This window comes from Epinephelus moara, chromosome 1 (genome assembly GCF_006386435.1).
Source record: "Epinephelus moara isolate mb chromosome 1, YSFRI_EMoa_1.0, whole genome shotgun sequence".
Lineage (NCBI taxonomy): Eukaryota > Metazoa > Chordata > Actinopteri > Perciformes > Serranidae > Epinephelus > Epinephelus moara.
This window is the reverse complement of record NC_065506.1, coordinates 30,141,450-30,156,046: the sequence shown is the minus strand read 5'-3', so window position 1 is coordinate 30,156,046 and position 14,597 is coordinate 30,141,450. Positions and strand designations below refer to the sequence as shown.

The 14,597-nt window shown below is 41.6% G+C and overlaps 2 protein-coding genes across 2 annotated transcripts in view; one reads left to right on the top strand and one right to left on the bottom strand.

Moving 5' to 3' along the window:
* The window catches only part of lgr4 (leucine-rich repeat containing G protein-coupled receptor 4), a 38,402-nt gene extending 27,395 nt beyond the window's left edge, over positions 1-11,007 (top strand). Inside the window, exons 7-18 of the mRNA XM_050064692.1 lie at positions 634-702; positions 1,605-1,676; positions 1,906-1,977; positions 2,165-2,233; positions 2,318-2,389; positions 2,648-2,713; positions 2,889-2,960; positions 3,072-3,143; positions 3,260-3,385; positions 5,076-5,170; positions 6,271-6,324; positions 6,439-11,007. Coding sequence (XP_049920649.1) covers positions 634-702; positions 1,605-1,676; positions 1,906-1,977; positions 2,165-2,233; positions 2,318-2,389; positions 2,648-2,713; positions 2,889-2,960; positions 3,072-3,143; positions 3,260-3,385; positions 5,076-5,170; positions 6,271-6,324; positions 6,439-7,847 — 2,248 coding nt within the window. The 3' untranslated portion in view covers positions 7,848-11,007. The remainder of the gene's footprint in view (positions 1-633; positions 703-1,604; positions 1,677-1,905; positions 1,978-2,164; positions 2,234-2,317; positions 2,390-2,647; positions 2,714-2,888; positions 2,961-3,071; positions 3,144-3,259; positions 3,386-5,075; positions 5,171-6,270; positions 6,325-6,438) is intronic.
* mybpc3 (myosin binding protein C3) overlaps positions 10,660-14,597 on the bottom strand; it is a 49,432-nt gene continuing 45,494 nt past the window's right edge. The window contains exon 33 of the mRNA XM_050066794.1: positions 10,660-14,226. Within this exon, the coding sequence (XP_049922751.1) occupies positions 14,198-14,226 (29 nt within the window). The 3' untranslated portion in view covers positions 10,660-14,197. The remainder of the gene's footprint in view (positions 14,227-14,597) is intronic.

The window sequence follows — 14,597 nt, the reverse complement described above, 5'->3', positions numbered from 1 at the left end:
TTTCCCCAAAAACAATGTACAGATTCATATGAAAGTCATTCCTCTTAATCATCATCATGACTGTGACCCACTAGAAATGTGTGGTGGTGTGTTTATCTGCAGAGGCTCCACCCTCTGTCTATATTTTCATCTCATTTTGCTGTGGTTGTGACGTTCCAGGGCACAGCGCACAGGTGAGGTCGGGACTTTGTAAAGAGGTAGCGACCTGGTGCCAACTGTAAGCAGCACGCACCCAAGAGAAAGCTACAAAAATGGCTGACACAGTGCTGAAAAAAATGCAAATATAGCGGGGCTACAGCAAGCAGCTTTCACTTTCCCTGACGATACTGTTTACAAACAGTAGCGATTCCTGCGTAGTATCCTGTAACCCATTAAGACTGGATGCAACATACCCAGCCAGCGCTGCTAGCTGTTGTATTATTAGGACTTTAACGATGCTAGTTATCCTGGTTAATGGTAATTAGTGCGTGACTTGGTGCTGACAGTAAAAGAGAGGACCAGATAATGATACTTAATTGAAGACATTCTTGTCTGAATGCACCATTAATGAGTTGGCTGCAGACGGATGGATTTGTTACATCAAATTAAAGCAAATAGCGCTGACTTCCTGTGTCCCTCTCCGTCTCATCCCAGAGATCTTAACTTCAACAACCTGATGGTTTTTCCCAAAGCAATAGAGGCCCTGCCCAAACTCAAGGAACTGTGAGTATCTGTCGTACTTTTTTTTTTGTGTGTGTGTGTCATTTAAAAAAGACAAATATCTGACAAATTAGCTCTGAAGTATGTCAGAGGAAACTAGAGCGCACATGCAAAGTAGCAAAACATTTGTAACCTGCCCTCATTTTTCATGAGTCTCTGAATTGTTTAAGGTACAAATCTTGTGAATCTTGTTATAAACATTAGGTCTTGAAAGTCATTAAGTCTTTAATTTGAATTTGTGACGTCTTAATCGCTAGTAACATTTTATCTAATTTCATCCATCTTTTGATTTCTTTTTGTCAAAATGAGTCAGGCTCTCCTGTCTGAAAGTCCACATGTCTGATGTTACAAATCTTTAAACCTACCTCTGAATCTAACACTGTCTTTTTACTTATGTTTGCACTTATGTGTTGGAAAAATGTCATGTAACTCACTCTAATAACCATATTCCTACATAAAAACCTACATCTGCGCCGAACCATATAGACATACTACTTACCTTTATGTTTCCTGCAGTGCTTGAAGAAGAAAAACATGACATGCTCACAAATCAGTTGTAAAAATTTGGTGTAAAATGATCTTGAAAAGGTCTTAGGAAGCATTAAATATAAGTGTCTGATACCTGGAGACAACTTGTTACAGATACAGCAGGTTAAAAATTACACACATTGTGTTATTTCCTGGCACATTAAGTATTTAATGAAAGGATTATTTCAGTCATTGACAAGTCTAAGGTTCTGTAGCAGACACCTGTAGTTGACACCTGGTTGAACTGTCTCTCTGTTGTTTGCCTTTTGCATTGTTATTTCTATTCTTAGATTTGCATACGTTACTTAATTGACTTATTTGAGGTGTCATTTTAAGCAAATTGTCCTCACACTGTTTCCTTGATATTCCCCCTGCAGCGGGTTCCACAGCAACGATATTGCCTCCATACCTGAAGGGGCCTTCCATAACAACCCCCTGCTGCGAACCATGTAAGGTCAAACTCATTGACACTGCTTAGAAACAGACACAGCACACTAATAAGTCACATTTGTACAAATGCTGCCGTGCACAGTACACAGTGTGCTTTCTGTTGCGCATGCATACAGTATCAGCTGACAGTGAGGCCTCAGTAAATGAATGTCCAGAAGATGGTGCCATTCTCGCATAGTAAATGATTTTGGTTTGATCTCTCCCCCTCTGCTCCTGCTGCCCTGCCAGACATCTTTATGACAACCCTCTGTCCTTCGTGGGCGCTACAGCTTTCCAGAATCTGTCTGACCTGCACTCCCTGTAAGTCCCGCTGTCAGGCACGACTCCTGACTCAGCAGTGTTAACAACTTTTGTGACTCAAACACTTAAAATGTACCATTGATGTGTGTTTAAAAAGAACCCTGTGTCTTGTTTCATCCACTACGATTGGTGCTTTGATGTTTCGTGACTTTGTGATTTTACTATTCGTCACCGTGTGTTTTTTCAGGATGCTGCGTGGGGCCAGCATGATGCAGGACTTCCCCATCCTTACGTCGACTAATAACCTTGAGAGTCTGTGAGTGAACTTGAATGCAGCATCTGTTCCTGCTTGTGCTTTTGTGCATCTCAGGAGTGACTGATGAGGTTTTTTCATTTCCAGGACACTGTCGGGAACCAAGATATCGTCCATCCCCGCTGATCTGTGCGAGGATCTCAAATTGCTTCGGACGCTGTAAGGGATTTTCCCTTTCCTGACACCTGCAGTAGTACTTAAAATATACATCTTCTACTAATATTTATACTCACTATGGTTTTAAAACTGTATTTGGATTCCCGTTCAAAAATGTGGCAGAGGTATAGAGAAATTCTTTGTAGACTAATTATATCTTACAGAGTGGAGCATGATTAACGACCCAACTTTTGTCTTTATTCATCATTTTAAAAAGCTCCAGGTGTCAAATTGTTAAAACTGTTTGTTCTCCTCCGTCAGAGACCTGTCCTACAACGAGATCAAGGAGCTACCATCTCTCCAGGGCTGCGTCCGGCTGCAGGAGATGTGAGTGTTGGACATGTCGAAGTCAGTTCACAAATCATTTCAGACATGGATTGGAAATCTTAAAGACAGATTGTGTTGAAAAATTAAAAAAATACTGTAACAATGAACAGTTATGGTAATAAAGGTGTTTTTTTGCTTGTTTATAATCTGTTAAATTCCTGTTTTCGCTCTACAGAAGCTTCCAGCACAACCATATTCAACAAATTGATAGGGACACTTTCCAAAGTCTGTCTGCTCTCCGTTTACTGTAAGTCCACTCAGTCACACACACACACACACACACACACTGTAACACACACAGGATGCTGTAAAAGCAAATGTTGTATGGCTTGATTGTGTGCGTTGTGATTTTACACAGAGACCTGAGCAGAAACGAAATCCGAGTTATCCACAGAGATGCGTTCCTAACCCTCACTGCTCTCAACAACCTGTGAGTGTGACCTGTGGTATTATTCCACCACCTCTTATCATCTTAGCCACATGTCATCGTTTGGTTTGACTGACTGTGTTGTACAGAATCAAATTAATTGTGCATTTCTTTTGCAGGGATCTGAGCATGAACTCTCTGACTGTGATTCCGACAGCTGGACTGAGCTCACTCAGTCAGTTGAAACTCTCGGGGAACCCGCAGATGAAAAATGTGCTGACTGCGAAAAACCTGCCCAAACTCAGGTGAGGAAGAACTTCTGTGTGTCGTCTGCTGTCAGGGTTTGTTATCTGACGTGTTTTGTGTAAGTGCAACTTCCCGACTTCGATTTCTGGGGACCTTTGATTCATGTGATCCTTCACCTCTGTCAGTTATCTACTGTCACGGCCGAAATACATGGGGCACGGACACAAGGCCTCATGTAGGCAGGGTGGAGCGGGCTGTCTTACCTGCTATACAGACTCCATCTCTGTGGTGTGTGGTCGCTGCCAGCGTCACTGTGTGCATATTGAGTTTCGCCAGTTGTCTATGCAGGGTTTGGAGGTGTGAGCTTTATTAACTGGCACTGAATTAATCAACAGGATCGTTTAAAGACAGCATGCATTGATTTGATTGATTTACTTTAATGTGAAATGTACAAACACACACAAGGTTGCGCTGTTGACTCACATTGCCTCTCATTTGAACCATTTTTAAACAGATTGTTCTCATTTTTTACACAGCGCTTTATAGTTTTATCTGTTGGAGGACCACAGAGCAGTGTGCAGAGAAGAAAAGAATAGACCAGCTTCGTAAAAGTCAGTGTAGCAGCTTTAGTTTATTATAACGGACACGCTCTGCTGCAGGCATGCTGCGGCAGACGTGCCATGTCGAGACTGTATCTCTCCCATATTTTGGTCGTCTGTCTCTAATACAGGCACAAAATATCCCCAGTATTTAAGTACTGTAATACTTAGAGTCAGAGGCTGTGCTAGCTTGGACCTCTGGGTTCGCTGCCAAATGCTTTGTGTTGAGATGATATTTCAGGCTTGAAGTACTCTGATGGTACAAAAATTCCTTACAGCAGAAATTTCAGAGAACGATGCTCCTATCAACAGTTCCATCTGGGCCTTTTTATTAAATATAAATGTTCCATTCACGGGGCCAAGCAGCGTCGTCTTGTCTGCCTCCATCATGTGACAAAGCCACTGTGGCCTTCAATGACACTCTGGGGCAAAGGGCACCACAGTACAATTTTTTTTTAATTGCATTATTTTCTCTGTGATTAAATAATCAAAATTAACGCAGTATTTTGGCAGCCCTACCCAAAATAAATATTTTAAAACATTTTACCCGTAATTATTGTGATTTGTCAAAAGGTACTATAAAAGAAAAATCAAGCTATATTAAAATAAAAATATTTATTTAAAAATATTTATCACGTCTGCCTCCATCATGTGAAAAAGCCCCTGTGGTATACTACATACTGATGTAGAAAACACGACGTACACACTGCGCTGCACAGTCTCAGACCCAGCAGCTGAGTTGTTAATCAGAAGAGCAGCTGAACTGGAAACCCTCACTAACTTTGTAAACAAAACAAATTGGACTGATCCTGTAGTGAACAAAAACGTCCATTACAGGATCTACACTACAGATAATATATCTCTCTTCCTGTGTTTCTCCAGCTGTTGTGATTATATGTATGTGACAGACCGACAGAAACAAACTCCTCCTCTTCTCTTACATTTAATGAGAAAGCCAGCTGAGTCTGTTTTCTCCACTGTTGCAAACATCCAAATATTATTGAAAAAAATCAAAAGGGCCAAATATTTGCAGACAAACACTTATTTATGCTTTCTCCACTGAGGTATTAAGATCCGGGACCATCTGTATTATCAACACTGGACCACAGCAGGACGCTCACAGCCTCTCTAAATGATTGTTTGTCCGCAGGTCCATCTCTGTCCCGTACGCCTACCAGTGCTGTGCATTCGTCGGATGTGACTCAATGAGTTCTTCTGAGGAAAATGACGTAAAGAAATCTACAGGTGGGAATGCTGCAGTCAGAGCCTTGTTGACATGTTAGCTAAACTTGTTTTGTTTTATTTACATAAAAGCAACTAAAATTACCGTCAGTGTTTTACATCAGCCTCGGGTTACATGAGCATGCTAACAGCATTCTTTACTGCCAGACCACCAGATATCAGATGTAGATGTGAGACATGGAACGAGTTTTTCATCCACTCTGCCTGTAGCTTGCATGCTTGCTCTAAATACTCAGATTGTGTAGTGCAGATGTACAGGGAACAGTTACAGTGTGTTTTACTGCATTAAATAGCTTAAACTCAACATTTTACATTTTACATACTATTTTTTTTTTCTCATGAAAAATATAAATTTAAAGGAAACTTGATTAAAATTTAGAAGAGATTTGTGCACATGGGCTGATTAATGTGATCTGTAGACTAGTGGTTCCCAACTGGTCCAGCCATGGGCTCCAGATTTCTCCTCAGTCATTAGTTCAGGGTCCACGCTGTTGATTACATTTGGCGCCATACCTGCGTTTGGTCGTGTGGTCGAGCTAGCTTGCTGTGTCTGTTAAGTAGCTGTCTGTTAGTCACTCACTCTACAGCAGGAAACGGCACTTCAAAATAAAAGCTCTGAGGCGGAAATCCACTGTACTTCAAAATTAGGTGTGTTTTTTGCAGCTTGACACACTTGCGGTCGATTCAGAATAGACCTGCGTCCCACTATCGGACCATGACCCACCACTTGGGAATCACTGGTTTAGACTATCAAAATCCAGGACCATCATGTCCGACATTGACTTCAGTTTTCTGAAACAGGTGTTTGCTTCAGATGGAGGTCTTTAGTTTGTAAAATAAAAAAACAAAGATATTTACCATCCTTTTATTTGTCTTTACCATATGTGTATTGTATTGTTGTGTATAGTAACAGAACATGAATTTCAGGTTCTGGAAGATGTTACGCTAATTTTCTTGGACAGTTAAGTCTTAAATAATTACCTTAAACTGCTGATGATTGATATATAGCTAAAACAAGAATTTGGAAAGTCAAACAAAAGCCCTTGTCGGCATTCTTCCTGCTGCTTCCTGCTGCATTTCTAACGCTAAATATTTTTTCCTAGGTGGGGAGGATGTGGAAAGAATCTCAATGATTATGCATTGCTCACCTTCACCAGGTAAGCATTAAACTTTTTATATCTTTCGTTGTGCGTGTGTACAAATGTTTACAAGTGTTGAAATAATAAAAAAATTAAAAAACTTTTGAGCAACCGCATTGTTTCTGTCCTCAGGAGCATTCAAGCCTTGTGAGCACCTGCTGGGTAACTGGATGATCCGTCTGACGGTCTGGTTCATCTGCCTGGTGTCGCTGGTCTTTAACAGCCTGGTGCTGGTGGCCACCTTCTCCCCAACACAACGAGCCGCAGGACATTCCCACTCCCTCACTCCGTCTCTGTCCCCAGCCCGGCTACTGATGGGGCTTCTGGCCCTGGCCAACCTGCTCACAGGCCTGTACGTCGGCGTGCTGACCGTGCTGGACGTGGCCACCTGGGGCTCGTTCGCTGAGTTCGGAGTGTGGTGGGAGATGGGACCTGGCTGTCAGGTCACAGGAGCTCTGGCTGTCTTCTCGTCAGAGTGGGCGGTCTTGTTACTCTCGCTGGCAGCCATGGAGCGCAGCGTGGCCGTGCGGACGATTCTCGGGAAGGTGATGATGTCACCCAGGAGGAACGGCAGCAGCCACCGTGGATGCTGGAGAGGAGATCGACGCTTCAGCATCGCTGCCGGACTGCTGGGGCTGCTGGCTGCTGCAGGAGCCTGCCTGCCTCTGCTGACCTCCAGTGACCAGTCTGCGTCTCCTCTCTGCCTGCCCTTCGCTGGCGGAGAGAGTCCCGCTCTGAGTGTTACAGTCGTTCTGGTGCTGCTCAACGCGCTGGCTTACCTGTTCACTGCAGCCGTGTACACCCAGCTGTACTGCCACCTGGGCAGGGTGGAGCTGGCTGATCCGGAGCAGACAGGTGCCCTGCGACACGTAGCCTGGCTCATCTTCACCAACTGCATCTTCTTCTGCCCCGTGGCAGCGTTCTCCTTTGCCCCTCTCTTAACTGGCTCTACAGCCGGCGGCCCAGAGATCGCCAAGTCCGTCACCCTCATTTTCTTCCCCCTGCCTGCGTGCCTGAACCCAGTGCTGTACGTGTTCTTCAGCCCGGCCTTCAGGGAGGACTGGCTGAGACTACGCGGCCGTGGAGGACTGACCAGGGAGGTGAAGGCTGGTGCTGAAAGTCACGGAGATGATGGTGGCGGTGGGTCAGAGCTCACGGACAGCGGCTCCTCCACCCACCTGGGCTTTGACTGTGGGGTGTACTCACAGCTTTGTGGAGAGACAGTTGTATGCGAGCAGTGCGAAGCTGCGCTGCATGCCAGGACCTGCTCCTCTCCCACATCCTCCACAGTCTGTAGACACTTGGTGAAGTCACACAGCTGTCCCACCCTCCTGGCGGGAGCTGCAGTGTGCCAGCGCGCCGAGGGGTTTTGGGCAGACAGCGGCACACCCTCTGCTCAGTCTGAGTACGCAGACGAGGGGGACTCGTTTGTGTCGGACAGTTCAGACCAGGTTCAGGCCTGCGGCAGAGCCTGCTTCTGTCAGAGCAGAGGCCTTCCTCTGGTACACTACTCATACAACATACCTCGAGTCAAGGACTAAGGATGCTTCAGAGCTCCAGTACGTCTGTGTGCACAGATTTCTCTGTCATGTGAATTTAGATGCTACAAGAGTATATAAACATTTTTATATCAAACAACAAAATGTGCCAACTACCCTGCTAACAGACCATTCAGCAAGCACTTAAAATTACTGTGTAAACAGAGATGCAACCAATCATTTAAAGGGAACTTGGTATGCTTTTTGAACTTGGAGACCATTTCCAAGTGAGCTGAACTGAGCACGTCACGTTACAAGCTGGTCAATACAGGATCTCGCAAAGGAAAAATCTTGCCACCAGTGCCTGCCTCTCGCTTTTGGTTGGATCTCACGATGTTGCGAGCCTCATTGTATGTGTCAAAGATTTTGAGATTTCTCTGTTTTACCTGAACTTATAAGCTTTTTTTCCGATTTTAATTGTTACACATCTTTGTCAATTTTTAAAGCTTCTCCACAGCAACTGTTGATTTTATACTTAGATTTTTTTTTTTACATAAATGTAGCAAATGTAATAATCATGCTAGACTTTTCTGTGTGAATGTAACTTTCAGGTGGTCTTCACCTAACCAGAGGGGGATAATGTAACGTCAGCAATAACTTCTGCCCTGCCTGCCTGTGATCGTAACCAGCGTGAGAGTGGTATAAAGTAAATGCCAGTCTATAATAAACACGTCTTTGCTTTAAGTTACTAAGACTACGAATGTGATAAAAGTAGCAGATATCACTGTTATAGCAACAGCTGTTCTTGGTGGTGGTGAGAGATGTTATTTATTGTTTGAGCAGCAGGGTGAGGATGGAGACATTTTTCAGGTGGCCTTTGAATGATGAAAATACAATGTAACCCAAGCATTCACCAAAACAACAGCACTTCTCTTTGTTTAAGTCTTCACAGAAAAGTGCACAGGTTGTTCTTGTTATTAGTCTGAAGGATAAATCCAGTTATTTTTAAATGTGGGCCTTATTTTCTGAGTTTGTGCCATCATGCTGTTTGATGTGGGTCTTTTTTTCTTAATTGCAGAGCTGCATGTTCTACTTATGGTCGGGCCAAGTAACACATCAAACCCTACAAACATTTCCTTTTCAGTACAGCAGCATTTGAATAATTAAATAAGAACTGCTTTTATCAGCACTTCAAATTATTTTGGGTCGACGGTACAATTGTTGACTCATTGCTCTGTTAAATACAGTGTGTTTAATTAATGTGAAGTGTTTCCAACTGCGATCAAAAGAAATAGTCTTGCTAACAGTAAGATGAGAAGATCAATATCCCTCATCATGTACCTGAACGCAGCTTTGAAGCTACAGCTAGCAGCTGGTTAGCGTATTAGCATGGAGACTGAATACAGAGAGAAACAGCTAGCCTGTTTAATCTGTTCAAAAACTGAAGGATTAAACAAATTAGACACAACATATTCATAAGTGAGCGTTAGATGTGCTGGAGGGCAGATTATGTTACCTTCAGTGGGAGTAAGGCTAGCTGTTTCCCCCTGTTTCCAGACTTAAACTAAGCTAAAATAATCTAAGCTGAGCTAAGCTAATTGGCTAATGGCCCTAGCTCCATATTTAGCATGCAGGTCAGAGAGTGGCGTCACATTTCTCAGCATGAACAAAAATATTTCCCAAAATGTCACTTTAAAAAAATACAGTTAACGTTGGTTTTATTTTAATCACAAATTGTAAAAGTTTGTCGACCAACAAGCTACAAACAGGAAATCCCCAAAATCTAAATCAACCGTATTCACATAAGTTGAACTGACGAGCAGAGTGATAGCTGCTGTGCGTTTCTGGTTGATTTCAAACATATCATTAAATATAATTTGGCCTGTGAGCGACAAGTTAAACACACGAATACCGTCCAAGTTAAACGCGTGAATGTAATCCCACTCTTCCACTTCTTCCAACATGATGTGAACGCAGCACAAGACTGGCAGCCAGCTGAGTCAACAACAAAGCAAAAGCAAAACGGTGCCAAAGCGAATGTGAGCTGGACTATTATAATTGAAACATGGGCGGATTATTGTTGAAACCACAGATATTTAAAGACAAGTATCTGCAGTGTGGATATTTTGGGTGTCGAGGTACTATACAGCTCTGCACTGAAATGCATGATGGTATGAAAGTATGAAAATAAGGTCCATGTTGAAAATAAGAGGAGTTATCTTGAAGCTAATTCACTGCCTCTGGTGTCTTTGCAATTTATACACACTCACTGTTTGTTCATTTCAGCCTGTTTCATTGTATGTGTTATCAGAAGAGCATTATCATATTGTAACGCAGATGTCTTTTCACCCTTAGAGCTGACCTGAGTGACACTGTGTGTGATGAGGGACTGACTGACTGATGTTTGGTGTGCTGGAGCATGACTGTACACATTAAGGTGGATACACCCTCAGAGCGTGTATCCACAAGTGCGTGTCATGTGAGTGCTCAGGAATTTAGGCAATGTAGGGAAACGTTTTCTCCCACCAGCAAGACATTCTTGTGTCCTTATAGTGCACCATTTAATTTTAATCTTTTTAATTTTTTTATTTTTTTTTTATTTTTTTTTTTAATTTCCATATAGGCATTTGTCTCGACAGGGTGTGTAAATTTTTGCACCATCCAAAATGTCCGATGATTGTTTATCCCATCTGGTGAAAATGTACAAATCTTTTAGTTGGTTTTTTTTCTTTTCTTTTTTTTTTTCGTATTTGTATGTAAATTATTTGACAAGAAAACAAGTAATCAAGAATGGGATGCTAACTAAGGAAGCTACCTCCTCGACTGTAGTGGCTACCAGCAGTGCTTTGTAAAAGAAAAGTCTGTTTTTCGTCTGTTTTTCTTTTTGTTTGCATTCTTAGCTTTATGTCGACACGTGGTTGTACATCATCATTTTAGATAAGTGCAAATTGTGGGAGGAATCTATGTACTGTATACTGTGATTTATTTTTTTTAACCAAACTATAAACTATGAATTTTTTGTTTTTTTTTTTGTTTTATCTTTTATAGATTCAAACTTGCAGAATAATACAGATTATAAAAAGAATCTCACTTTAATTTCAGTTCAAATTAAAATCGTGTTTGTAGTTTTTCATGTGAGATCTCCCCGAGTTGTTTTATTCTGTTCGAGTAGAAAAATAATTCTATTAATTGTGAATGAATAAAATTGGAAGATCACAACTACTTTTATTTACCTTTGTGTTAAAATGAAAACACTGCAGCGATCATTGTCCGTATCAAATAATTTATCATATACCTGACATTACTGTACTTGTTACCTTGTTTGAAACTTGTCATATCACCTTTCTAATGCAGCTTTGCCACTTCTAAATCATTGCACATATTGATTTCTGACTGGAGATAATATAAAAAATTCTGTTCATTGCAATATGTCATAGAAAGGTCAGATCCTCTAAAATGAAAATACTGACTAAAATCCTACACATTTGTCTCCCAGCAGATTTCCTCATTGAACTCTGAGCATCAGTCTGACAGGCTGTATGGAGGCCTCATAGGGACACAGGTCATTCTTTAATCACACTGCTGGAGGTGTCTTCAGCCAGCTGTCCAATCAAAAGAGAGTTTACTACAGTGATGAACTAGGTTTGAACAAGAAAAACAAAGTGCCCAACAAACTATTTACTGAGAGCCTCTCACCCTCAGCCAGAGCTACAGGAAGTACCCTCTGCCTGTCCATTTTAGGAACTAGATACTGATTACTGTGATATAAATAAACAGTAGACTGATTACACAGGAAGGTTGGGGTAAGGACATGATGGGGTGGTTGCCTGGCAACAATAAAAAGGCACAGCAAGCATTTTTTTTTTACTAGTGGCTGTCAAAAGAAAAAGAAGCAGTACTGTGTGCCTAAGACCCACAGTAGATCGGGGCCTTAGTTTTGGTTAATGGTCTAGTGTGTAGGATTTAGTGGCATCTAGTGGTGAGGTTGCAGATTGCAACAAACTGAAACTTGTCCCATGTACCAAGCATGTAGAAGAACTATGGTGACAAACGCAAAATTGTGAATGGCCCTATCTAGAGCCAGTGTTTGATTTGTTCCTTCTGGGCTACTGTAGAAACAACATGTCAGACTCCGTGGAAGAGGACCCACTTAGTATGTAGATATAAATGTGTAATTTTAAGGTAACAAAAACACGATTCTGAGTTCTAGGTGATTATAAACTCATGAAAAGATGGTTATGAATATTTTATACTTCCTATCCCCCTAAATTTTACACACATATGACCTTAAAGTACATGATGATGCTAATACTTTTACCCAAGTAACATTCTGACTGCATGACTTTTAAGCGGAATTTACTTCTGCCTTGAATCAAGGCCGTAGCTACGCTGTACCCTACGCTGAAGCCTGACATGCACCTCCCCATATGTAACTACATGTCGTGGTGACACAGACCTCCTGTCTATTTTTGTAAGATGAAACCATTTCCCTCAGTGGAAACAAAGCTTTTTTTTTACCTTAATTTCACAAATAAGAAACAACAAATTGTGAAGACAATAAAGCCTACACAAAAATAGCATTTTAAGTCTTGCGTGTGATTTATCCTGGCTTCATACGAGCAGAGGAAATTTCCACTAGACGCTAGGCTAATGTATACAATGTAAAATGCCATAGGCTTGTGCTAATAACGTTAGCATGTTGTATTTGTTTGGAAAACTTGTTTAGTATCCTTGTGAGCTGCAGTGGAGCTGATTTTTGTAACGTTACCTTTGTTAAATGTTGCTGTTGTTTCTGGTTTTATATGGGAAGAGAAAAAGTTTGCTGGTCGCTAGGCTAATTTATACAATGTAAAATGTCATAGGCTTGTGCTAATAACGTTAGCAAGTTGTATTTGTCGGGAAAATGGGTCCAGATAAAGACAAGTGTTTGTGAATGCTGCGAGTTATAGTGAAGCCAATTTGTGTACTTGTGTTTGAAATCCGCTATTAAGCCATGTTTAATGTGTGTTTGGGTGTGTTTTGAATCAACAAAACTTTACAGCACTTCACAGAAACCCTGCCGCCAACTAGTGTTTTGGAGGTGTATCTACAGAGTGACACAGACACACCACCGCACAAGTATAAATGCTCACAATGGTGTAGGGTTGCTGCACAAGTATAAATCCCACTTAACTTGTACCACAGTGTTTCCATTTTATGACTACTTCTTCCAACACTGCTAATGTTAGCATTTAGCTACAAGCTAAGCTACGCCTCACAGAGCAGCTAGCTGCAGTTTTAGTCTTGTTAAAGTGCAGTACAGTCATGTTGTCCACCACTGCTGGCTCCTTTTACTCATGTTGTGAGCTGTGACTTGGTGAGTGAAAAATAACCTCTGGGACTGTATAAAGGAACAGACGTGAAATTTGAGAAGTCCTGCTCAGCTTTGACACATGGAGCGTTTTCACTTGTAATTTGTAGATTTTGGTGAGACCCTGGGTCAAAACACCTGGCAAGAGTAGAGTCACTCTAAAGTGTTTGTCATGTATGTTAATAGTGACCTGTCGACATGTACAATGGCTCACTGGATCTTTTGCAGCTGTACTTTGAGAGGGCACAGGAAATATTTACATTGAAGCCATCAAAGGAATAACTGTCAAGTGACGTGAGAGCAGCTCCCGCTTGATGAACACCACCATGTGTTCCTCTTCACTCACACATGTCCTCGGCAGTAAAAGGACATCCCAGCTATTCCAGCCCTTGACACACATCCCTCTGAGGCATGCACATTAGGCACATGCCTCTCACCTCTGGCTTTAGCGAGGCTTTGTTAGAATAAAACTAAGCCCTCGACAACTCTCGTCCATTCCTCTGGACTTCTGGGCATCAGGGGCATGCTCTTTGGATTTTAGGAATACCACGGCTGCTGCAGCTATCACGATGGCAAGTTCAGGGACTGATCTCCACTTGTGCACCACTGTAACATAATGCTGCTACTTGATAATATGACTAAATGAAATCACTCACTCTGTTTTCCAAGCATTTATATTGACCTTTGTAAGCACACAAACAAATCCAAACACTTTAATCCATTCTTTTTGGATCAGCTGAAATAAATGAAAGACAAAATCATAAATTAATGTCATAAATATTTCTTCTGTCTTTATCTAATATGCATATTTACTGGACACCATTATCCCTTTATCTCTCCTCTTAGAGATGAGTGTAGGATTCAGTAATCCAGTGGTACATACGATGCTAACACAACAGTGAGGATGACGAGATTCAAGATGATTCAAGAAGAAATGGTGCACAAACAAAATGATGTAAGCTAAACACAGTTTGTGATGCAGGTAAAGAGTCTCTTGTGACACTAAACAGTCAACATGCATGAGACGAATCCATCTTCTCTTTAGTCAGCAGCTCAAAACTCTTTACTTCTTTTCTTCTCTAGCAATTTGAGCTGCAAGACACAAACACGAGTCAACAGTCAGAGGCCTTGGTAAGTTGAACAAACTTAATTTGGTAGCATATATTAAAAGCAAATACAAACTAAACATTTTTATACAGTGAATCCGAATTTGAGGATTTTTTTTGTTTGTTTTTGTAAAAAATAAAAAAAATTGTATGACTTCAACCTGCAATTGACCCTTTCCTAAGTCCAACCCCCCAGATGCAGACTGGCCAATCATAACGTAGCATCGGGCCAGCTCAGACCAGGGTCCCACAACAACACAGCTGTGCTCCACTGACTCTAATGCAATCGTTTCAGATTTCCTTCATTTTCAGGCTGGTTTTGTGGATTTGGAGCTAAATGTTGTGTCTGGGGCACGT